At 38.7% G+C, this 27,083-nt stretch overlaps 1 protein-coding gene across 6 annotated transcripts in view; it reads right to left on the bottom strand.

Annotated features, from left to right (window-relative positions):
- The window catches only part of ACSS3 (acyl-CoA synthetase short chain family member 3), a 371,082-nt gene that overhangs the window by 18,979 nt on the left and 325,020 nt on the right, over window positions 1–27,083 (bottom strand). For all 6 annotated transcript variants that reach the window (XM_089307518.1, XM_008256845.5, XM_089307519.1 and 3 more), the window contains 3 exons: window positions 22,782–22,877; window positions 19,980–20,043; window positions 2,391–2,472 (listed from right to left, as the gene is read on the bottom strand). In XM_089307518.1, coding sequence (XP_089163644.1) covers window positions 2,391–2,472; window positions 19,980–20,043; window positions 22,782–22,877 — 242 coding nt within the window. The remainder of the gene's footprint in view (window positions 1–2,390; window positions 2,473–19,979; window positions 20,044–22,781; window positions 22,878–27,083) is intronic.

Raw genomic sequence — 27,083 nt, 5'->3', positions numbered from 1 at the left:
TTAATTGAATTAAAAATTGAACTCTGCCTTTTTTTTTTTTTTTTTTTGACAGGCAGAGTTAGACAGTGAGAGAGAGAGACAGAGAGAAAGGTCTTCCTTTGCCGTTGGTTCACTCCCCAAATGGCCGCCATGGCCAGTGTGCTGCACAGATCCGAAGCCAGGAGCCAGGTGCTTCCTCCTGGTCTCCCATGCAGGTGCAGGGCCCAAGCACTTGGGCCATCCTCCACTGCCTTCTCAGGCCACAGCAGAGAGCTGGACTGGAAGAGGAGCAACCGGGACAGAATCCAGCATCCCTACCAGGACTAGAACCCGGGGTGCTGGTGCCACAGGTAGAGGATAAGCCTAGTGAGCCGCGGCACCGGCCGAACTCTACCTTCTAAAACTTTTGTGAAACCTGCATAAAATAGTGTAATCTGTAGAATACAACAGCTTTTGGCACATCATATGCCCTCAAATAATTTCCAGTTTTGGGAGCTGGTTCCATGGCACAGCAGGTTAAGCAGTCAGCATCTGAATACAAGTTCAAGTCCCAGCTACTGTGCTTCTGATCCAGCTTCCTGCTAATATATCTAGAAAGGCAGTGGACCTTGACTCAAGTACTTGGATCTCTCCCACCCACATGGGATAACAGAATGGAGTTCCTAGCTCTTGGCTTTGGCCTGGCCCAGACCTAGCTGCTGTGACTATCTGGAGAGTGAACCAGCAGGTGGATTTCTATCTCTTCTCTCTGCAGCTCTACCTTTTAAATAAATAAATAAATAAATAAACTTCAAAAAATAAGAAGCAGCATTTACTGCAAGTACTATGGTTATCAATATTAATGGGGCCATCTAGAGTAGTTGTTAAGACCATGAACTCTGGAATCAGACTCTGTGAACTCTGGGTAGTTACTTGACCCTTCTGCGCTCAGACAGGAAGCCTGAAGTTGGGCAGGAAGACAGTTACATCGCATAGCTCAACCATATACTGGGGCTCTGAGGGAATGTTAGGTGTTCAAGGTAATCATGTCAGACCCATGTGCACACATGACTTTCCACTGGTAGGTTGTAATAAATCATGTTAGGACTCTGATGATTTGGCTATAGCCCATCAGGTAGATACACTGGGCTTACTGCAGTCAACTACGCTGACAAACCTTCCCTGCTATGGTCTCTCATGAGTTTGTTTAATCTTGACTACTAAAGTCATTCAACTCAGATCTCCCAAACAAAGCTATTTTAGTATCATCTGTCTAGTTGATTAGGTTATCTTTAACTGATAAATAATAAAGATAGAATGCTAAATAGTTGGATTTAATTATAAGTAAAATTCCAATCACTCATTCCTTTTAATCTAATTGTGTGATGGGATACCAGTTTTTTCCTTTTAATCGTTTTGTTTTTTAAATGATTGCTTAACTTGTAATACTTATACATTTTATGGGGTACAGTTCAGTATTTCAACAGATATATGAATCATAAACCAATCCAGGCAACTAGCCTTTCCGCTTCCTTATGCTTTCTTTGTTCTGGGGGAGTACCAGATCCCCTCTTCCTATACTTTTACATCTTGGGAAAAGAAGAAGGAACAGAAGACAAGTGATTTGGGGATCTGGATGAGCATTATCAATGCAGTGTTACTATGAATACACCACACTTCATCTTGGAACAGAGCAACATAGGACAAAATGAGAAGGAGAAAGGCACTCTGTGATCTATGGCAGTGGGATGGGAATGGACATTAAGAACACCCTTTCTAGCCTTTACTTATATTTTAAAACTGAATTTTAAAATAGACAACTCAAGGTATAGTCAGGAAAAGGACAACAAAAGTAGATAAAGGGTTGCAAAAATACAACATGTGGGAAAACCAGATGTATTTTGCTCACATAACTAGTTGTAGAGGATGTTAATGTATCTCACTGACATTACGGAATTCTGATTACCTACTCTTAGTCTATACAGAGGAATCCAGTGAAAGAAACAAAGAATACTGAAAGCCTCCAAAACATTCTGATTTCAGAAAAAATCCTTATACTGACTTATACTATATATATATACTATATATATATATAATAATATATATATACTATATATATATAATAATATATATACTATATATATATATATATATATATATATAATATAATACTTATATTATGTTCTAGGAAAAGTTGCCAAGAGAAAACGAGAAATTTCTATGTCCAGAGACAGATAATCCAGATAAAAATGACTTACGTAAGTAATTGTGGCTTGGGCATCCTTATCCCTGAGAGATGGAAACTGGTCCACATAACCTTTAAAAGTTGTTTTTTGATTCATGATTCTAGGAACTAGTTGTTCAATTTATTAGACAAGAATTATAGAAAAGCATATAAGAAGATTCTTTTCAAAGTATGTAAAAGTTCTTACAGGAAATTTTTCAAAGTACAAATGCTTGAATGCTTCTTGATTCTTCCAAAGTCCAGAAAAGGCCCCAGGAGGTAACGGCAACCTAATAAAGAAACAGAACATTTAAAATTATAATGAAAATGGTAATAAAAACAGATTCATTACAACTATTTTGCCAATGTGACAGATAATTATAATTCATATCTTACACTGAAATGTAATCCCTAAGTATGCTGGACACATCATGTCCAATAGAGACTAAGTAATTTACCACAGAGAAGCAAAATTAGTGAAAAATGACTGTCGCTTCTGGAAAGTACATAAAAGGCACACAGTTGGCATTCAGATAGTTATTAGTAATAAAAATTGTTTCAATAAGGAACACATCTGCAAAAGAAAACCAAAACATGCATCACTGAGTTACTTAAGAGACGCATGCTTCCAGTATAGGAAAATAAATCCTTTCTTTTGAAGTACCAAGGCTCCAGCTGTCATCTTTGCCTGTCTACATAATGGAATGCTCTAATTAAGAATCCTGTGTACAATCGTATCTTCCCAATCCGTGTGCCTCTCTCTTCTGGGAATTCCCTCTCACTGCTCTTTGTTACTTTTCTTTTCTTTTTCTTCTTTTTTATTTTTTTTAAAGATTTATTTATTTGAAAGTCAGAGTTACACAGAGAGAGGAAAGGCAGGAAAAGGGAGAGAGAGGGAGAGAGGGGGAGAGAAAGGGGGAGAAAGGGGGAAGGGGGGGAGACAGGGGGAGAGGGGGAGGGGGGAGTGGGGGGGGGAGAGAGAGAAAGGTCTTCCATCCAATGGTTTACTCCCCAGATGGCTGCAACAGCCAGAGCTGGGCAGATCAGGAGTCAGGAGTTTCTTCCAGGTCTCCCACATGAGTGTAGGGACCCAAGCACTTGGGCAAACTTCTGCTTTCCCAGGCCATAGCACAGAGCTGGATTGGAAGTGGAGTAGCCAGGACTAGAACTGGAGCTCATATGGGATGCTGATACTGCAGACCAGGGCTTTAACCTACTGTGTCACAGCACCAGGCCCTCCAGATTATTTTAACTAAATTTACCATGTTTATTGTTCTAAATCACCATGCACACAATTCCACTCTGGAAGTTTAATTTACTTAACATATTTACCAAGAGTATGAAAATTAGTTAATTATTAAGCATTAAAATAACATTTAAATATGGCAATACTAAAGATCAATTCAGTAGTTGCAATATATCACAGGTAAAGATGTAACAGGGGCATAAAGAAACAGCAGCAAATCAAATTCCTATATGGGCCAAAGGGGTAGGTAACACTAATGAGCAAAGTAGACTACATACAAAATAAATAGTAACACTTGATGGCAATGCATTCTGCTTGCAAACTATGCAAGGAATAAATTTTAATTGATCCCAAGAAATATACCCTTTCTGCCTTTCATGGTATCATTTTTGACAGACATATGGGAATTAAAGAGTATCTCTCTACTATACTATAAGAAAAATAAAACATAACTGTAATAAATAGCAACTGACATTAATGCTGATTTGGAGACAATACAGACTGGTGGGATTTGAAGCCAATTAGAATGCATATGACAGCCACAGGGGAATTTCTGTCTTATTTTCATCTGGTTCTGATATATAAGAATGCTGATCCAATATTTAAACACATCACTGACTATGCTAAGAATTAGGCATATCAAGACTAGAATTTTTATCATTTTATCTACCCCAAATCTAAGATTTTGGTCCGCCAGCATTCACATTCTGAATCATCAAGGAATAGACTTCTAAACACATGTAACAATGATGCAAGTGAATTATTAGAGTATTAATGCTACCTTTGTGGCCTGGTATCCACAGTATATGTAAACAGGACCAAAAATGTAGCAGTGTATGGTATAAGTGTTACCGGAGAATGGCAGAGTCCTTGTCTTTGCACAAGAAAGAATTCAGGTGTGAGACAGAGAGTAGTGGAAAGCAAATAGCAAGGTTTATTAGGTCAGGGACATCTGTGAGAAAAGATGGGCACCTCTCCAGACAGAACCTGAGAGAGAGTGCCCAGTCGCTCAGACTGGGGGAGAGCGAGGTTACATGGTTGAGTGGAGAGTGAAGGGAGCGGCCGAGAGCCGCCCTAAAGGTGGCCTTGATAAGATAGAAAAACAGGAACTTCGACCCAGTACTTTTCCACTGACTATACTTCCTCACTGCTCAACCACCCCCTCCCCTTGTCCAAGCCTAACAAAGAAACCGCAAGGCAGTAGGGCACCAGTTTCTTCTCCTCAACGACCCCCTCCCCTTGTAGTTGCCCAATGAACTCATGCCACCCTATGGTATGTTAATTTTGTGGTTTTGCCCCTTAAAAGCTGTGTGAGATAACTGCTCAGGGCTCCTCTCTTTCTCGCTGCTTGCGGCAGCAGAGGGCCCATTTGCGCAAATGAAATAAAACTGCCTCTTGCTTTTTGCATCGCCTGGTCTGGAGTCTGTGTTTCTGGGGTCGTCACAAAAGAGCACCGCTTTTGGGGTCCTTCAGAGAGTACACCTGGGCAGGCCAGGCGGGCAGCTCAGCAGAGGCAGAGGGTTGAGTGTCCAGTACAGTTGAGTTGGGGGGGGGGGGGTGTTTAAGGGGATGGGTCTTGCCTTCCCGCTCCTTCTCTTCCTGGAACAAAGGACTTTTTGGATGTAAATACGAAAAATTCCTTTCTGAGTATTCCCCCTGAAGTTATCAGACAGGGGGAAGCCTGGCTGATATCAGCCTGCCTTAGAGGAAGGATAGTTATTTGGTAGAAGGGGTAGGGCATTTGAAGTGCAGATACTGGGCTGCACCTGAAAGGTTATCAGAATGACTTTGAGATGCATATGCTGGACCTAGGTGTCTCCTTAGGCCTTTGTCACACACATAAGTACATATCTTGCTTCCTACCTAATATAAGTATTACCAGAGAGAGAGAAAATCTTATACTTGGCCAAAGTCAGGTTTACAACATCTGTTCTTAAAATAATATGCCCTGGTGGCCGGCGCCGCGGCTCACTAGGCTAATCCTCCGCCTAGCGGCGCCGGCACACCGGGTTCTAGTCCCGGTCAGGGCGCCGGATTCTGTCCCGGTTGCCCCTCTTCCAGGCCAGCCCTCTGCTGTGGCCAGGGAGTGCAGTGGAGGATGGCCCAGGTGCTTGGGCCCTGCACCCCATGGGAGACCAGGAAAAGCACCTGGCTCCTGGCTCCTGCCATCGGATCAGCGCGGTGCGCCGGCCGCAGCGCGCCGGCCGCGGCGGCCATTGGAGGGTGAACCAACGGCAAAGGAAGACCTTTCTCTCTGTCTCTCTCTCTCACTGTCCACTCTGCCTGTCAAAAAAAAAAAAAAAAAAATGCCCTGGTAACCTGTGCCTTTTCTTGATTCCAGAGGAAAATATGAAACTAATGATTAGTAACAGAGTACACTCTTATGTCAATCGAACCCTATACCTCACAAACTAAAAAAAAAAAAAAAAAGGAAGAAGGGCGGGAAGGAGGGAGAAAGGGAACATCGTTATGTTCTCAGACTTTGATCTATAAATCACAAATAATCTAGTAAAAATTAATTAAAATAAAAGAGATGCTGGCACTGTGGCATAGCAAGTTAAAGACGCTGGCTGCAGCACCAGCATCCTATATGGGCATCGGTTTGAGTTTCAGCTGTTCCACTGAAATAGCTCCCTGCCAATGTGCCTGGGAAAGCAGTGGAGGATGACCTAAGTCCCTAGGACCCTGCGCCTACATGAGAGACCCGGAAGAAACTCTGGGCTCCTGGCTTCAGATTGGCCCAGTTCCACTCTTTGTGACCATCTCGGAATTGAACCAGAAGATGCAAGATCTGTCTTTCTTACTCTACCTTTCAATTCAGTAAGTAAGTCAAAAAAGAAACAAAGAGGAAGAAAGAGGAAGAGAGAGAAAGAGAAAGAAAGAGAGAGAGAGAGAATGAGAGAGATAGAGAGAAAGAAAGTGAGAGAGAGAGAGAGAGAGAAATAAATAAATAAATAAATAAATAGGGGCCAGCATTGTGCACAGCAAATAAAGCCACTGCTTATAACACTGGCATCCTGCATGGGCTCTGGTTGTTCCACTTCCAATTCAGCTCCATTATTGCACCTGCGAAAAGCAGTACAAGATAGCCTGAGTGTTTGGGACCCTGCACCAATAACAAAGACCTGTAAGAAGCTCCCGGTTCCTGGCTTTGGTTTGGTCTGGCCTTGGCCATTGCAGCCACTTAGGGAGTGAAATGCCAGATCAAAGATCTGTCTCTCCTGCTAACTCTGCCTTTCAGACAAAAAAAAAATCTTAAAAAAGTTAGAAATATAAAATTTCATATCTTTCATGTATTTATGAAATTAAAACCATCATTTGAGAGAAATATCATACACTCAGTTTGTTTCTTTTAGATTAGAGAAGTAACAGTCAATAAATATGACACAAGGAGGCAGGCAAATGCCAGTAAAGAATATCAGAAAAAGGCTAAGAAGGGGGAAGAAAACCAAAAGAAGAAAAAAGAAGAATGAACTGCAGAACATCAAACACAGAAAAGCAGGTGCTGGAATCAGCCTGATCCTCCTACAGGAACATTTATCAAAGAACAAAGAACCCCATATATGCAATATATGACTGACGTTTTATGCAGGAGGAAATATGAAAAGGGAAAAGAATCAGAAACTTTGACATACAGATTTCAATCTTGGACAAATTAATGCAGCTGAGAAGGACCAAGTACTAAGTAAGGTGCTTTCTGCTTGCTGCCTCACATTTCTAAGTCTTCCCATCCCCTTCATTTATTTCTTCATTGTGTTTCTTCCTTTCACTATCTGTATTCATGCAGTTGGCAAAGTTGCACTGATTTCTTAAGATGTGCAGGGTACAGCAAAGGGACTGAGAGAAACAGAGTGAATAATATACACACAACCACAAATAGTCCATGGTCAATCTGACCAGCAGTTGGGGAAGTAAGGGGTTGTGTACATATGCATTTATGTCTGACCACCATGAAAGAAGGGCTAAACTGTGAATGGAGCAAAGGACAAATTTTACACCATCCTACACATCATGAATAGGTGAGATGTTAATTTTATATGTTAACATGGATAGGTCATGATATCAAACTATTTTCTTCAAAAATTACTGTGAAGACATTTTTTAGATGAGACTATCATTTAAATCACTAGACTTGGAATAAAGGAGATTATCCTCCATAATGTGAATGTGCCTTACTCAGTTAGTGAAGGTCTACACAGATTCTAGAAAGACTGACCTCCTCCCTGTAGGAAGAGCAAGCTCTGTCTTAAAGTGCAACTATTCCCTGGGTCTGTGTCCCACATGAGTGCACTGCAGAATTATAATTTTTACTTGCCAATCTCCACAATGGCAGGAGCCAATTCCGTGAAATAAACTTCTCTCTCTATAAATGCACACATATCTTTTGGGTTCTCTTTCTCTGGACAACTCTGCCTAGTACAATAGGTCTGTGATAATGCTGAGTTACCAAACTTTCTTTTCAAAAAAGGAAAAAGTTGCGATCAAATATTTATTCCAGGAAGAACAGCCAAGGTAGTGTTATAAAATAGACAGAAGCCACAGTAAGAGAATGAAATTTAAATATGAGGGATGAAGAAGAGAGAACTAATGCCAATTCTAAATTTCCAGTCGAGATCAATGGAGATGCCAACACAAAAAGAACAAATGCAGTAAAATCCATGCATTTAAATGAAGTGACAAATTGCAGTTTGGAGAAGCAGAGAGGAGAGCGAGCACTGGGTTTGATATTCAACTTTAGGAACCTGTAGCATCATGAGTGCAGCAATCATACAATAAATGCATGCCTGAAAGCCAGAATGATGATGGGCCTGGGTAGATACGTAGATGTGCTCAGCATCACAGCTAAGTAATGAAAGAAATCTTAGAAATTGGCAGAGTGTTCCAGAGAATATGGACAAGAAAAGATAAATTCTGAAGCCAAGCAAGTGTTGAAGAAGGAACAAAGAAAGAAGACCATTCAACACGAAAAAATGAGAAATTCAGAGCTGTGTAAGAATGAGAAGAACTCAGAATCACAGGAGCCATGCGAGTGGAGTTTTAATTATGATCAGGTCAAACAAAGAAACAAAGTCCAACGAAGAAAACACTCTGTTTGCAAGTGAATTCGACCCTCATCATGGAACTGGAAGTCGGATGTTTGGAGTATTTTTACAGTTATAATTTCAGGGTAGCAGAGCAGTGGTAGTGATTCAAGAGCAAACAGGAAGGTAGTGGAGGCAGTAAGGCAAGACTGTATACACGATCCTGGGTGACTGGAAGGAGAGACGTCAGTCAGCGGGTTAATGCAGACAGGCTGATAGCATGGAGAAGATTTGAGTGGCAGTACCTTGTGGAGATAAGACGGAATTATAACATTAGAGGAGAAATCACCAGAGGAACTGTTTAATTAACTAGTCCATTCATGCATTATCTTACATACTCATTTTCTTTTTTTTAATTTTTTTAATTTTTTTTATTTTTTGACAGGCAGAGTGGACAGTGAGAGAGACAGAGAGAAAGGTCTTCCTTTGCCGTTGGTTCACCCTCCAATGGCCGCCACGGCCAGCGCACTGCGGCCGGCGCACCACGCTGATCCGATGGCAGGAGCCAGGTGCTTCTTCTGGTCTCCAATGCGGGTGCAGGGCCCAAGCACTTGGGCCATCCTCCACTGCACTCCCTGGCCACAGCAGAGAGCTGGCCTGGAAGAGAGGCAACCGGGACAGAATCCGGCACCCCAATAGGGACTAGAACCCGGTGTGCCGGCGCCACAAGGCGGAGGATTAGCCTATTGAGCCGCGGCGCCAGCCTACATACTCATTTTCTTCATTCAATCAATATTTAGTCCATGTTTGGTATTCTTCAGTCATTATGCTAAGTATTAATCATACAAAAATACACATTATGGTCTCAGATGTAAAGAGAGACCAGCATACTCTCCTAACCAAGAAATTAGTATTTTAAGAATAGAAATAAAAAACTCTATTGAATGTATATTCAATAAAGTTAATGAAATGATGTCAAAATATAAACACTCAAGATGTTTTTTACGATTAAGTTTTAACAGTGGGGAGTTAAACTCTGCACTGTAAGGAGCACTTGGAAGAGAAGTTTTTATCCCTATCTTTGAAGTGGAAATGCTGGAAATGCCACGTGTGTTCCGTTGTTTCTCAAACACCCCCAGAAAGCTATTCTAATTATTTACATATCCAACTGAGGATCAGCCTGGAAAGCAATCAAGTAGACTACACTGGGTAAGTGACAGTATAAAACAGAGGAATGCCTTTTTTCCCCTCACTTAAAAGTCATGGTTTCTTGAAGATTTTAAGTGGAAATTCCCAAAGAATCAGCAAAACAGTATTAAGGAAAAGTTTTCAGAATTGGAAATATTTGTGACTATCTCTCATTTTTTTTAATTGCATTCTTTATTTATTTGAGATGTAGAGTTACACACAGTGAGAGGGAGAGACAGAGAGAAAGGTCTTCCTTCTGTTGGTTCACACCCCAAATGGCCACTATGGCTGGCGCTGTGCCAATCCAAAGGCAGGAGCCAGGTGCTTCCTCCCGTTCTCCCATGCAGGTGCAGAGGCCCAAGCACTTGGGCCATCGTCCACTGCCTTCCCGGGGCCACAGCAGAGAGCTGTACTGGAAGAAGTGCAACTGGGACCAGAACCCTGCGCCCACATGGGATGCCGGTGCTGCAGGCAGAGGATTAACCACGTGAGCCACAGCGCCGGTCCCTCTATCTCTCATACACACACACACACACACACACTAAATATTCTAGCTCATATATACCTAATTTCTTTCAAGATTTTATTACTTAATAAAATCTCTTATGTTTCTCTTAACATTTATACACATGTTATATATACTCTATCATGCTAAGCATTTAGTGTATTTTTTCCTGACATTTTATGAAAAGAACAGTTCTTCTTTAGTTACATTAGTATAAGCATTCAATAGTAGAAGGAATGAAAAGATATGAAAATACCAAGAAATGGAATGGTAAATACCTATATTCATCCTTCAAATTCAAAATCAGTTCTACCACCCTATAATATCTTCCCAACTCTTCCAAAAAAAAAAAAAAAAAGAACAAAACCCAAACCAACCAAAAACAAAAAAAAAAAAACAAAAAAAATGAAAAAATAGGGGGGCGAGGTGGTCCTTGGTCCTTATAGCTCCCTCAATTGTGAATCTGTGAATCAGGCACTCCTTTCATTCTGAAGAGGGGAGCAGATTGATTGAGACAGTAGCAGGGAGGCAAGCTACAGAAATCTTTAAATAGCTAGGTCAAGCAAAAGTCGACCACCTTAGAAGGGAACACATTTCTGACCAATACATGGTGCCTCCTATCCAAACCTAAGAAAGATCTGTTTTCTGTGTTCACTGCTACAGAAGAGTCCCCAGTGTAACAAAAATAAATTGAAGACATAAATTCTGTTCCCTAAAGAATTCAAGTATTAAATTCCAAGTATACACACCCAGTATTTCATGTTCACTATTTATTCCCAGTATTTTCCTTTTTTGTAATTACTTTAGGCTTTCATATGAAGCTACTTTTTATTTTATTAGAAGAGACTATATTTCAGTAGACAAAAACTGGGTAAGAATTTGAGTTCTAGCTGGGTATCCAACAATGCTCAGTTTCTCATAATTGAGGATAGCATAACGTTATCTAAGTTACAGACTTAGGAAGAGATCACACAAAAATCTGCTGGTGAGATTTAGAGAGGAATGCATTACAGTGATGTAACATTATAGATTTTACCCAAAGGAAACCCCAATAAGAAGAACATTTTCTTGTTCATTTCCCAAGATAGCTGTGACTGAATCACTCATGTGAAGCTGTAAAGAGGGGAACAAACATCATTAAGGGCCAAGAGTTCAATATCTGAAGAATGAGAAATTGCCAAGCAGTAAAGTAAAAACCAATTAGACAAGTGAACACAGCTCCCTTCAATCCAACCATTGCCCACAGGGCATAGGTCAGAGAAACACAGTATGAAATGGACAAGCCACACTTCCAAAGGCAACAAAGGATGGTCTGAGAAAAATGTATGCCCATCAGAAAGAGTCCAAGATGTATGGGTTTAATAAGAGTGAGCGCTGTGGTGCCAAGGAAGGCAACTGCAGATGAATTTTCCTTCATGCCCTGTTCTCAGTTGCCTGGAATTATTGACCTGTGGTTTAATTTCTGTACTTTGGAACTCTGGTTGAAATTACAGGAGCACCCTCTAAAATTCATGAGCATTTTGTATTCATAGCAATTCAGACAGCATAACTTCTCCACTAAATTAACTGCCTGGAGTGGGTTTCAGAATCAAAGAATTTTCTAACATCCATGTGGACATCAAGTTTTCTCTTGTACTAAAAGATAAATTCTGTGAATGCAAGTAAACCACTAAAACTGTGTCATGCTTGCTTATTACATCCTAGGGCCTCCAGTAGTTTAAAAATCAGTGAAATGGCTACCTTCTAGGGAAGGGGTCATCAGGAGAGCAAAATAGTGGTTTCCAGCATGTCACTGTTATGGAACAGAGGTGGAAAAACCCACAAATGCAACAAGAGATCTTTTTCTCGATTGTATGTGTTTCTTTCCACACGTCAAAATTTCTCAGTATGTACCTGTTCAAACAACTTTCTTTCTTCTTTTTTTTTTTTGACAGGCAGAGTGGACAGTGTAATAGAGAGAGAGACAGAAACAAAGGTCTTCCTTTGCCATTGGTTCACCCCGCAATGGCCGCTGCAGCCGGCGTGCTGTGGCCAGCGCACCGCGCTGATCCGATGGCAGGAGCCAGGTGCTTCTCCTGGTCTCCCATGGAGTGCAGGACCCAAGCACTTGGGGCATCCTCCACTGCACTCCCTGGCCACAGCAGAGAGCTGGCCTGGCAGAGGAGCAACCAGGACAGAATCCGGCGCCCCAACCAGGACTAGAACCCGGTGTGCCGGCACCGCAGGCGGAGGATTAGCCTACTGAGCCACAGCGCCAGCCTCAAACAACTCTCACTGGTAGATGTTAATATGAAAATATTTTGCCCATATTACAGGCAGCTGCTGGGATGTGTGAATCATTTTCAGATTCGTGAGTTAGGGTAGAATGGCTACTGACAATTTGGCTTTAAAGTGGAGACAGCTCGCTCTCACCGTTGAATATGAGTTCCTGCAAAATGTTTTTTGGCACTGTGGCATAGTAGGCTAAGCCTCTGCCTGCAGCATCAGCATCTCATACAGGCACTGGTTCATGACTGGGATGCTCCTCTTCTGATCCAGCTCTCCATTTAAGGCCCGGGAAATCAGAAGATGACCCAGGTGTTTGGGCCCCTGCACCCACATGGGAGACCTGGAAGAAGCTCCTGGCCCCTGGCTTAAGATCAGTGCAGCTCCAGCCATTGCAGCCACTTGGGGAGTGAAGCAGCAGATGGAAACCCTTTCTCTGTCCCTCCTTTTCTCTGTCTGTAACTCTACCTCTCAATGAAATAAATAAAATCTTTAAAAAAAAAGAAAGAAAAAGCTTTCCAGAGCTAGTCTCTGACAGAGAGAGGGAGATTGGGAGGAAGGAAAAGAGAGGGAGGCAGAGACTGAGATCTTGTAGTTTCTTTATCTGATTATTTTAATCTTCTCTAACAAAATACTCAAAAAAATTTTTCAAGTATCTACTTTCACTATTAATCAAAAGGAGAAACCAATTCCTCTGTATGTACGCAGACTGCATCTTCAAGTAATGTATAAAGAAATCTCGGAGACCCAGGTCTGTACAATGACATCCCCTACTTAGGATATACGGAAGAACATCATTCTGGACTTGCAGTCTAGACAACCATGGTGTGCTTTAAAGAAATACTGAATTACTTTCTTTCTTTCTTTTTTTTTTTTTTTTTACAGGCAGAGTGGACAGTGAGAGAGAGAGAGAGACAGAGAGAAAGGTCTTCCTTTTTGCCGTTGGTTCACCCTCCAATGGCCACCGCGGCTGGCACGCTGCAGCCGGCGCACCACGCTGATCCGATGGCAGGAGCCAGGTGCTTCTCCTGGTCTCCCATGGGGTGCAGGGCCCAAGCACTTGGGCCATCCTCCAGGGCACTCCCTGGCCACAGCAGAGAGCTGGCCTGGAAGAGGGGCAACCGGGACAGAATCTGGCGCCCCAACTGGGACTAGAACCCGGTGTGCCAGCGCCGCTAGGTGGAGGATTAGCCTATTGAGCCGCGGCGCCGGCCTCTGAATTACTTTCAAACTTGAACTACTACTAATGGCTATAAGGAACAACTGCAATTTGTGTACGATACTGCTATGTTGTACTATCTATGAATAGATGTGAGGCAAAGCCACTCACAGAGTGACAGATTCCAGGAGGAGTTTAAAATGTACATCAAATGTTATCTCTGTGTCTCTGGTATATGGTAGCAGTTCCCTTAGAGAATAGAAGACTGACTTATAGTTAGAAGGTTGTTTAAAAATGTATGTTGCTAGAGTGCTCTCAAAATCATGCATCTTCCTAAGCAAGCTAAACTTTCACCTACAATCGTGTTCACATTATCAATGCCTTTGGCAAGCCCTTCCACTTCCTCCTGCTGATCTTCACCTAACAGGTAAAATTTCAACCATTTCTATGTGAATATGGATTCTGATTCAGAGAGGACTATAAATAGTAATTTCAAAATTCAATTTTTCCAGCTTTTTGGATATGTGGTCTTAAAACTGAAACTTTCCAAGAAAAACTGTTTATATGTTAATGGATAATATGAGTATGAGAATAGTGTCATAATATGTATCTCCTTATTAAATTTTTAAGTTAAAACATCGCTTCCTGAAAAATGTTCTTTTTTTTTATTACTGCCTTTCATGTAATTTTATAGCATATACAATATTTTACTAATAAGAGGCAATCTTATACCAATCTGAGAATGTCAACTAATGGAAGTTGTTTTGACTTCTAATAGAAATTAATAGCGGAAATCTCTTTTAAGACCTGACATATAAAGTTCTTTATAGCAGCTTATTCTGGTGAATTCTACTACTTAAACCTTATTTGTAAAGATGAAAAAAAAAATCAAATCCAAAAAAGGCGCAAGCAGCCATACTTACATCAGATAAAAATAGTCTTCAAAGCAGTAAAGAGAGATTAGGAAGTTCATTATATGATAAAAGAGTCAATTAAATAAGAGGAAATAACAACTTATAAATGCATGTGTACTCAATATTGGAGTACTAAATATGTGAAGCAAACATTAAATATAAAAAGAAGAGATGGACTCAAATATAGTAAGAGTAGGGGGCTTTAACACCCCAGTTTCAACAGTGGATAGATTATCCAGACAGAAAATCTGCAAAGAAATGGTAGAGTTTTAATGCACTTAAGTCAAATGAACCTAAGAGACATCTACAAAACATTTCATCCAATTACTGCAAAATGTACATTCTTCTCAAGACTTAGAACACTCTCAAAAACAGAGCACATGTTAGGCCCAAAACAAATCTCAACAAACTCATAAAAACTGAAACCACATTCATTATTTTTTCTAACAAAAATGCAATAAATTAGAAATCAAAAACAGGAAACGCTTTGCAAACTAGACAAACATATAGTAATTAAATAATATATCTTTACAACCAATGGATCAAAAACCTTAAGAAGGAAATTTAAAATTTGTTAAAAGAGCGAGTGAGATCCCAGTGGAAAGAACAGGGCCATCAAAGAAGGATGTACCTTTCTCTGAAGGGAGGAGAGAACTTCCACTTTGGCTATGACCCTGTCAGAATAAGATCGAAGTCGGAGAACTCAAAAGGCTTCCATAGCCTTGACAACTCATGACTAGAGTTAGGGAGATTTCTGACGCCATAAGCAAGAGTGTCAAATTGTTAAGTCAACAACAGGAGTCACTGTGTACTTACTTCTCATGTGGGATCTGTCCTTAATGTGTTGTCCAATGTGAAGTAATGCTATAACTAGTACTGAAACAGTATTTTACACTTTGTATTTCTGTGTGGGTGCAAACTTATGAAATCTTTACTTAATATATACTAAATCAATCTTCTGTATATAAAGATAATTGAAAAAGAATCTTGATGTGAATGGAATGGGAGAGGGAGCGGGAGATGGGAGGGGTGTGAGTGGGAGGAAAATTAGAGGGGGGGGAGCCATTGTAATCCATAAACTGTACTTTGGAAATTTATATTTACTAAATAAAAGTTAAAAAAATTTCTTAAATGAAAATGGAAATATTCCATAACAAAACCTACAGAACACATAAAAAGTAAAAATAGCAGGGAAGTTCATAGCAACTAACAGCCATATTAAAAAAAAAAAGGCACAAAAGAATGGGAACTCAGCCTCGTGGTTAAGATTCCCACTTTCTACATTAGAGTGCCTAGCTTCAGTTCTCAGCACCAGTTCCTGACTCCAGCTTTCCACCACTGCAGCCACCGGAAGTCAGCAGGGATGGCTTAACTGATGGAGTTCCTGCCAACCTCATGGTGTAACTGAATTGTGATACTGGCTTCTAACTCTGGTTCCAGTCCAGTCCTAGCTGTTATAGTGGGCATTTTGGAACTAAATCAATGGATGAGAGCATTTTCTTTCTCTCTTCAAATAATTTTTAGAAAATCAGAAATAGTCTAATGCTGCAGCTAATGGAATTAGAAAAACAAAAATGAACGAAACCCAAACTTAAAAGGAAATGGTGAAAATCAGAGCAGAAATAAGTGAAATACAGATTAAAGTAGAAAAACATCAATGAAATGATGATCTCGTTTCCTGAAAATATAAACAAAATTTACAAACCCTTAGCAACATGGAGAAACAAGATTCAAATGCAGAGGAAATAAAAAAAGTAGACATTATAAGTGATACCAGAGAAATACAAATTATAACTAAAGTTTATTATAAACCACTACACAGCAACAAATTTGATAACCATGAATACAGGGAAAAAAATACCTGGACACATACAACCTACCCAGAATGAATAATGAAGAAACAGAAGATCTGAAAAGACCAGTAAGAAGTGACAAGATCAAAACATCAATAAAATGTCTCCCAATAAAGAAAAGCCCTGGATAAGATGGTATCACTGCTGAATTCTACCAAGTATTTAAGGAAAAACTGACACCAATTCTCTATAAATTTGTACAACAAACTAAAGAGGAAAGAATCCCTCCAAACTCATTCTATGAGGCCCAGCTTTCCCTGATACTCAAACCAGACAACATAATAAAAAAGAGAATTATAAGTCAGTATCTCTGATGATAATAACTGCTAAAATCCTCAACAAAATCCTAGCAAACTAAATCCATATTAGAGAGATTATTCACTGTCATCAAGTGGATTCCATTCAGAGAGGCAAGGATGAGTCCACACAAAAAACCAAACACAATACACTGCAGCAACAGAATAAAGGACAAAAATTATACAATCATCTCAGAATATGCACAAAAGATACTTGCAAAAAGTCAAAATATCTGCATGATAAAAATCTTAAATAAATAAGGTACAGAATGAATGTCTCTCACTCTAGTAAAGGCCATATAAAGTTCACAGTTAACAACATACTGAATGGGAAAAATGGAAAGCTTTCTCAGATCAAAAAGCAGAGGATATCCACCTGTGCCACTTTTATTAAACTTTGTATTTAAAGCCCTTGTCAGAGAAAGGGCATCCAACTAGGAAAGCTACAAAGGATATGACCTTATACATATAGAAAATCCCACCCCTCCCTACCACATACAATGAGAAGCAATAAACTAATTCACTAGAACTGCAGAATTTAAAGATAGAAAAATCAGTAGCATTGGGATATGCCAAAATCAAATTACCTGAAAAACAAATCAAGAAAACAAAGACGCTAAAATATTAACAAAAAATAAAATACTCAGGAAAAATTTAATCAAAGAGGTAAAAGGTTTCTACAATTGAAAGTACAAAACATTGATACAAGAAATTCAAGAGGACAGCAAAATGGCGAAACATCCTATTTTCATGGACTGGGAGAATAAAAGTTAGTAAGATGTCCAAAGTACCCAAAGCAATATACAATATCATAATGTAATACCGCTATCAAAATGCCAATGACATTCTTTAGAAAACTAGTAAAACACTCATAAAATCTGTGTGGAACCACACAGTAGCAATGTGGTAGTTAATACAGAGTACAGTATCTTGAATAGCCAAAGCAACCCTGAGCAAAAAGAACAAGGCAGGAGTCACTACACTATTTGACTACAAAGCTGTCATTATGGTATTGGCACAAAAAGTGCAGCTACACAGAGCAGTGGAGTAGAACGCAGTGCCTGAAAGAATACCCACACATCTGCAGCTGCCAGTCTTCCGCAAGAAGTGTCTGCACTGGACAAAGGACAATCGTCAATAAGTGAAATGATGGTGGAAAAATTGGACACCCATATGCAGAAGAGTAAATTAAACCTTTATCTCTCACAATGTACAAATATTAACTAAATACAGAATAAAGACCTAAATCTAACAAGTGAAACTATGAAACTGTTAGAAGAAAACAACTTTCGTCGCATCTCAAAAGTCCAGAAAAAAAACAAAATAGACAACTTGGTGAAAGGGACTCATGTACTTGAGACATCACCTGCTAGTTCCCAGAGCGCAGATTAGCAAGAAGCTGAAACTAGAAGCTGCGCTGGGACTCAGCCAAACAGGCTGACACGTGATGTGGAAGCCCAAGCCACTTACCCACTGTGCCGAAGATCCACCACAAGGCATACTGTTTTACAGTGAACTTTAAAAAAAAAAAAAATAGGACTACATTCTGAAATAATGATAGAAAGTATGATACGGGATGGTAGTTTTACTTTCAGATTTCTGAGGTACTTCCATACCATCTTCCACAATGGTTTTCAACAACTTTACATTCCTACCAACCGTGTATTAAGGAGCCTTCTTCCCCATATCCTTGCCAACATTTATTAGTTTTTGATTTTTGGATGATAGCCATTCTAACTGGGATGAGGTGACACCTCACTGTGGTTTTTATTTGCATTTCCCAGATGACTAGTGATCCTGAGCATTGTTTTAATATGTCCGTCAGCCATTTTGCTCTGGGAAATTCACTCAGATGTAATGGAATCAACATATGAAAGAGTTATTTGTATTCTTAGCTTTATTGCAGCTCAACTTACAATAGCTAAGATATGTAATCATCCCAGATGTCCATCAACTGACGACTGGATTAAGAAAATGTGGTATTACACACTAAGGAATACTACTCAGCCATAAAAAAGAATGAAATCCTGCTTTTGCAACAAATGGATGGAACTGGAAACCATTATGCTAAGTGAAATAAGCCATGTTTTCTCTGACATGTGGTATTAAATACATAGTACAGGGGCCAGTGCTGTAGCGCATTAGATTAAAGCCCCTACTAGCAGCACCAGCAACCAATATGGGCAGTGGTTTGAGACTTGGCTGCTCTACCTCCTATCCAGCTCTCTCCTACTGCGCCTTGGAAAATAGTGGAGGTTGGCCCATGTCCTTGTGTCCCTGGACCCATGTGAGAGACCCTGAAGAAGCTCCTGGCTCCAGGGTTTGGGTTGGCTCAGTTCCTGCTGTTGGGGCCACTTGGGGAGTGAACCAGCAGATGGAAGACCTGTCTCTCTTTCAAATAAATAAATAAATAAATTTTTGAAAAAATATGAAGTATAAAAAATGTATAGGGATTAAGTGGGCATCTTGTGATTAACTGTTGTTTATCAATTGTTGCTTTTTACCCTTGTTTATACTCCAGTGCAAATGTGGTCTATTTTTGACTTGTTGAATATTATGGTTAGTTGTGCATTAAGCCTGTGATCATGGAGTGGATTGAAACCATGTTTTTGCAAAAACTGAAGGAAAATAAGGAAGGGCGAAGCATAGAGATTGAGGAAGGCAAGGGAGAGAAGGAAGGAAGTATGATAATCTCCTCATAACTGTTCCTATGAAATGCATGAAATGTGTTCTTTTTATATTAATGATTTTTTAAAAAAGTATGATATCTTGCAGTAAAGATATAAACCAGTAACATATCATTTATTATCATTTTCAGATAAAATATATAAATTGTATATGCTATGCTTTTATAGGATCAACAATGTTGTCAGTTTGTTTTCACCACCATCATCACATAACATGAAAAATGCTGCATGTGTCTACCACGTCACTTGGAGATACACATTTTCGGCCCCATTATAATCCTATGGACCCACCACCATCTGTGCAGTCCAGCACCAAGAGAATGATTAAAAAATCATTGGCACATGGTTGTGTATTACAAAATTCATAGCATGTAGCTGGGGGTGGGGGAAAAGAAACTACTTACTTTTGCACAGTTTTGCAGGAAGTTTTTTTTTTAATGATGTAAGATTTGTCTTTTTAAAAATTATAACTAAATTTGTATTGTTTTATGAGGCTTCCAAATCTGAATCACATTAAAGTCATACTTCCCTAACAAAACTGATTCTGAAAGTTCATTCTACAACCTCCTCACCAGTACTGTTAAAGCTTTCATTCCATCTTTTTCTTAATATTATATATCAACTTTTTTTCTTTTAAGTAGTAGTATTGAAAATTTTGCTTACTTTACCACAATATTTCCCAAACTCCGAGCCTTCAGTTTTTGCATATTGTCATCCAAAATCATAACTACAAAGTAAAATATAAATAAATATTTGAACAAAAGTGGAAAATCTTAAAATGTACATTTTCCAGTGTTTTTTTAACCACCAAACAGCTAGCTTGAAAAGGGAATCTTAATTCCTATGAGGATACAAACATATTTAAACAAACTAAAACATCTTCTAAAAAATATAAGTACATGAGTTTGATTCCTTACATTCCTAAAGCATCACAGATTTTCATTTGAATTTAAGAATCTCTCTTAAAGACGTCATATATATGCTTATGATTCTCATTTAACTTAAACACATTTACCGTATTCTCCTAATTGATTAAAAGCTTAAAAATATGTTCAACTATTAAAAATTTAAAGTAAATAAATTTTAGAATACATCAAAATGTAAGCAATGAAAATACAGCATTTAAAAGTATGAAAAATCTTTTACTCCATTTTAAGTCTTACTATCATTTGATAAGCTTTAAACTAGGTCACTTTAATCTTACCAAACATCCCATTGCTTTCCAAGCTATTCTAATGAAATCCAGAAAGCATTTAGGAGATTAAAGCTTCTATCCACATTAAGTAACCCTCCTGAAAACTGAATATCAAGACAACTCTCCACGTTCTAGGCTTTACTAGATTCTTCATGTGGCTTCATTCTTTCAGGTAACTCTACTGTGAGAAGCTATGAGAAGAAAAAGGACATTGTTCCAGAAAAAAATAATGTCCCCTTCTTTATGTTCCTGGAGCATTTTGTTTTAAAACTCAATTTTGACAATTAGTAGAGGTGTAAGAATCTATACTTCGAGAGTTTGTGAGTTGGAAGCCAGTTCTGATTCATTTTTGTTTCACAAGTCCCAATAAGGTCGTGAAATTGCTAAGTGCTCCAGGGAACATTCTTCTGCCCCTTCCGTTTTCCTTTCCATAAAAGAGAAGCAATTCTCTTCTCAGCTTGGTAGAGAATTACTAGGAGGTAGGGGTGGAGGTGAGGAGGTAGGGTAGAAAAGGGGGAAGGGGAGCCAGTAACTGTCTATGAAGTGACAAGCTTGCATAAGGTATTCAACGTGTGTGAAATTAAGAGTTATATTACACTGAATGTTTTTCAAAAAAAAGCATGTTCTTCCATTCCCCAAAGGTAAGATAGTTTATGAAATACTGCACTGTGATATTGGATCTCTGAGTTACCACACAACATAAAAACCTTTCATCATAAAGTCACTTGTTCCTTGGTTAATGATGTTTAACCTGTGCTGTCTGCAAGCCAATTGCTCTCATACAATGAGCAAACTTCTGTATTGAAGTTTCACCAGGTATCAAAGCTTAAGCTCTTTCTTACAACTGGATATAAAAGCAGTATTGAAAAACCAAAGGAAAATGTGTTTAACATCTCCCACAATCAGAAACACCTAAAAATGTCTCAACACAAAAGCATGTATTCTGATAAAAGGTACAGGGATGACTGAACTGTTCAAATGGGATATTTCTCTAAATGTGGGCTCACTATTCCGGGGCTACAGAAGTCATTCACAGAATACCTATTTCTGATCTGAATTAAAAATTCCAAAATGCTTTTATAAACATGTCTGACAAATTAAATCAAATCAACCACACATCCTTGACTAATCATTGTCTCAGAAAGGAAAATAAAACCTTTTTTATGTTAAGACAAGCAAAAAGCAAATCCCTAATTTTTTAAATTTATATGTAAAATAGAAAGCATATGTTAGGAATCATACTCTGGTCCTCAAAGCTTGGTTTTCCTCAGAAAAGCTATTAAACTAAATTGTGCAACCTTATGGAAATTATATAACCTCTGTGCCTTGTTTTCCCTGTTTGTAAAATACATGTGTGGATCTAAGTCAAGCTAGTCCCTCGGGCTTCTCTGAAGCATTGGTTAGCACTACTTGCCAAGATTTAATCCAGCCTTTCCACTGGTAGATAGGCCTTAATGCTCACTGTGGAATGTCACAACACAGCAGACCTAGAAAGCTCATACATTATTACCTCTGTTTAGGTATAAGAAAACTGAATGTTGAAAAAGTGAGATGACTTACATAAACTATACAACTAAACAGTTAAGTTTTGTAGGATATCCTATTTCTTTGTCACATAAAGCTCACGTGGAAAAACTATTTTAGGACCCTTATTCCTTGCATTTGTTTTTAGCCAACAAGCTTCAAAAGTCTTATTATCAAGCTTAAACTAAAAGGTAGCATATGCAAAGGGGAAAACCTTCAGCTTTTGTTACAAAAGCAAGGAACAAAATACAACACAAGTCTGCACTGAGACACTAACCAACTGTGCTACCTTAAGAAAGCCATCTAATCTCTATGAGCATCAGCTGGCTCATCTCTAAAACAGCAATAAGGTTTCTGACTTAAGTATACTTCAGGATTAAATGAAATGAAGTGTGTAAAGTACTTGGCAACATCAGGTGTTCCACAAATAGCAATTTCACACCTGTATTTTTAATAGACTTTAAAATTATATTATTTTCTTGGTTATAACAGTCATTTATAACCTGCCCCTGGAGATACTCAATCTTACTTCCACGACCTCACTTTGGATATTAAAATTTAAGGCATTCATTTTTAATGCAATACATTCATTCAATCAAACACTAAACATCATTATTTGTACTATGTGTATGAAACATCATTATGTGTACTAAACATCAAGGTGTGTACTACAATACACACTAGATACAAGAAAATACCACAGTTGTCAACATTACAGACTTCAAATAATTATAGTCATTTCTTACCATTGTATCCCGGGACACTTTTTCCTGCTTGCCCTGGAGGAGGCGTTTTTGAATTACCTAATCCAATGCAGGAGGCTGTAATTGGAGATCCGGTCTCTAGAGAAAGAAATGCTGTTTGTCACTTACTGTTTCAACTTAGGATCACAACATTTCTTCAGTGCAAACACACCCCATCCCCACCAAATTTGCTATATTATTTAATTACATTACAAATACATGAGTAATATAAATATATCACTTTTTGAAATAAAAATGTAGTAGTTTATAGCATTTAGTTTTAAAACTCAAGGATACATATGTGGAATATTTTACATACATATGAATACATAAATAATATGCCTACATAAATATATTTCTTACAAAGAGAAGAAAAGCTGCTACAGTGTTTCAGTTGTGGAGGAGGTACGAGGAATGGAGAATTATGTCATCATCAAAGTTCAATAATACAAGTTAAAAGCTAAAATATTAGAATGCATTCTTTTAATTGAATCTTATTTAGTTTATCAGTGCAAATTACATCTGTGTGCAAAATACTTCTATTATTTATAGTTTATTCTATGGAATAAATAATCCAAAGACTTTAAAATACATGAATGCTATGATACTCTACTATTTAAGAAACACGGTTGCCTAGAGACCCTCCATTTACAGCAGCGTTTGCCAAAGCTTTACATAGTCTGCCTCACTCTTGTTCTTGGGTTTATTTGTCCCCAGTCTTGTTTGTTTTGCTTTGTTTTGTTGTTTGAACTTCTCAAAGCCTAAAACATAGAATGGAATATGTGTGTGCCATTTTATTTCATCAAGACCATAAACTTACCCACAATTAATATTCACTGATGAATTAAAAGGTTAATTTTGTCTTATCTGTCTCAACTGTTAATAGCCGGAAAAATAACTATCATCTGATAACCATAAATTCTGAAAGTGATCATCTTTTACAAAGGAGTGCATTTGTTACTATTTCTAAATACAAAGTTAGAGTTAACAGGATCTTTAAAGAACGTTTTCACATCAATTGAAGGATAAGAGGATATTGAGAGCAAAAAGTTTGAGGAAGGGGTCGGAATTCTAGCACAGCATATATAGATGCTGTCTGGGATACCCTCATTCCACAGCAGATGACCGATCAAGTCCCAAATATTCTGCTCCTGATTCAGCTCCATGCTAACGTGCCCGGGAAGCAGAGGATGATGCACCCATGAGAGACTTGGATGGAATTCCTAGCTCCTGGCTTCTGACAGGCCCAACCCCAGCTGTTGCAGCCAATTTTGAGGAGGGAACCAACAGAGAGACGATCTCTCTCTCTCTCTGCCTCTCTCTCTTTCTGCCTCTCTCTCTGTGTTATTCTTTCAAATAAGAAAATAAATCTTTTAAAAATGTTTGGTATTAGCTGTCTTAATATTATGTACACAAAAATACACATACACACACTCAAGGGATTAACTGCCAAACCAAACATCCAAAGTAATCCAAAAAATTAACATCCATCTTCCTAAGTACTCAGAATAAATTTCATCAACCATAGTCTCTACCATAATTTATCATACATTTATATCACTTGAAAATGATGGGGAGAATTTATTACTGTTTTGTACCTTCCAGAGTAGGTTATTATTCATATTTTATGGACAGTGGATCGTCTTGCGTCAATAACTGAAGATAGACTGTTGAACATTAACACACAGTTCCTAAGCCACAGTCCAGAGCTTAGGATGCTAAGCCATATGGTCATCACTGAGGATGATCAGCAAGTGAAAAGAACAAGATTTCTGATGTTCAACAGACTTCTCAGATGTTTTCATATCGTGACCAAAACTGGGAAGGTATTTTATGAAATAACATTACTTCCCCCATAGCACAAATCAAAATACACACAGGAGTCCCTATGATGGGGATCCACACAGTACTTTTCCCTTTGTCTTTCAAACACGACTTGCTGCTCCTCTCAGCTATCCTTCAGAACTGCTGTGAAAGACAAGAGCAGGATGAATGAGAGGAGAAAACAGCCTTGCAGAATAAGGTGCTTCTAGAAACCTACACAGACTAAAAGCATGGTCACAGGAATAGGAGCTGCTAAGACACATTAGGACAAGAGATAACCCCTCCAATGTGCTTCTATTCCATCACCCACCCTGGCAGCAAGCGGTTGCTAAAGTGTATTTACCTTAAAGGAATTTCTTGTTCAAGTTTAGTCTATTGATAGGGATATTCTCTAATCATCTGGACTATTACAATCTCTACAGTTCTTAACACCATAAGGCCTCCACAACTAGTCAACAGATCTGTAGTACCAAAAATGTAATATATAGGAGTGAAAGTGATATTTTGAGGTTAGGTGACTGTTTATAGTCTTTGTCTCTACTGTTGAAGAACCATATGCTGTTCTCCTTACTATGTATTGAATTCCTTTCTTAGTATAGGGTTAATCTTATGAGTATAAGGTAAACTGAAGGTAGATCACTGTAAAAATTAAGAGAAGGAATAAGAGAGGAAGGAGGAGGAAGGGTGGGAGCGTGAACAGGAGATAGAGAAGGGTGGGAAGTGTCACTGTTTCCAAATCTGTACATATGAAACACAGAAAATTCATTTACCTTAAATAAAATTTTTAAAAAACCAATCTACAAATGTACCTACCAAAGCTCTAGAATCTACCGCCTAGAAAAGAAACAAACAGATAAAAAATTACCACAACCAAAACTGTAACTGCACAATTCCTCAGCTATCTCAGTGAGGATTCTTACAAAAGATGTCAACACTCTGTTCTGCCTGTCCTAGCAGGAAAGGCGCAGAGTGGGAAGAGGAAGTGAGAATAAAATCTAATGTTAAATGAAGATGGCAGCAGGGGTGGTAAAGCCCTGTAAGTATTCAGTGCCTAAGTAACCTGACATACACACTTCGTGAGATTCCTAACCACATTTACTAAGTGATAATGTCTTCATGTTCTTTTTTTAAAAGGTTCATTTATTTATTTGAAATTCAGTTGAGATAGTGATCTCTTCCATCCTCTGGTTCATTCCCTAAATAACTGCAATGAGTGAGACTGGACTAAGTCAAAATCAGGAACAAAGAACTCCATCTGGGTCTCCCATTTTGGATGGGCAAGGATCCAGTCACTTGGGCATCTTCTGCTGCTTTCCCTGGTGCACTGGCAGGGAGCTGGATCTGAAGTGGAGAAGCTAGGAACGGCATTAGTACTTGGATATGGGATGCTGACATCACGGGCAGTGGATTAACCTTCTGCACCACAGTGCTGTCCTCTCTTCTTTTTATCTTAATGCTGTTTAGTTACAGTTCATGATTAACAGGCATCTAAGAAAAATATACTTCTACATACTATTAATTTGTGAATTTTAAGGCCAGTGAAAGGCATTATCCATTTAGGTTAGGTAGATAATAGATAAAGTAGATAATCTAAGTTTATACTCTGAACACTAATAATCTAAGTATCTTATTGAATTTATTTTAGGGATTGGAAAAAGAAATATTGTCAGTGACGTGCCAAGGAGGTAATCAGATGGAATGGGAGTTCCTAGGATCCCAGTCGCAGTAAGGCATCATGGGACAAAAGTAGGATGAAGGAAAGACCATAAAAGTTGCTACAGACATTTTGGTTTTTCTCTTTGCATTTCTGAATGTCCTGGAACCCAAAGACATCTACTTTGCATCACAATCATACACATGTATTCTCATATATTCATCCATGCAGACCTGTTACACACCCTGGCTCTCAAGCCAGTCCACCTGAGGAGCAGGCTTCTGGGTCAGGAAAATCCCCAGGAATGTTGCATTCCTACACTGCAATCCTGAGGACTCCCAACACGTCACTGCAAGGATGTTCTAAAAACATCTGCTTCACACTACTCAGGCTATAATTAACTAGCAGTTATCCAGGGAGACAGGAAATTCAGATGTCACATACATTAAACAAACCAGAATGTTCTCTTGAAGAAGAGAACTGAACACTGAATTTGGAGCTATCTTTGCAAACACACCTAACTTAACAAACACATAATGGCCATCAAATCACCAACATAATTTTCATAGATACAAGAAAACCTTCCTGGAGGAAGGCAGAAAATTGAAGGCTGTGCAGAATGTCACAATGGTAAATTCAGTTTGCTTTTTTTTTTACTTTTAGTATAAACCTCACAGTATCCAGAGTTCCTACTCTCACAGTATGTTAACTATCTCACTGTACATTATTACACAGTGAATTACTACCTAAATAAATTTTCCCTAAAATTTCTAACACCTAAAGAAAAAAACATATTTTTTCAAAAGGAATTATGCTATATACAGTGT

The sequence above is a fragment of the Oryctolagus cuniculus genome, chromosome 11 (assembly GCF_051225735.1).
Source record: "Oryctolagus cuniculus isolate XC-2025 breed Fujian yellow rabbit chromosome 11, ASM5122573v1, whole genome shotgun sequence".
Classification (NCBI taxonomy): Eukaryota; Metazoa; Chordata; class Mammalia; order Lagomorpha; family Leporidae; genus Oryctolagus; species Oryctolagus cuniculus.
Note: the sequence above shows the minus strand (reverse complement) of the source record. Positions and strands in the feature narration are given on the sequence as shown.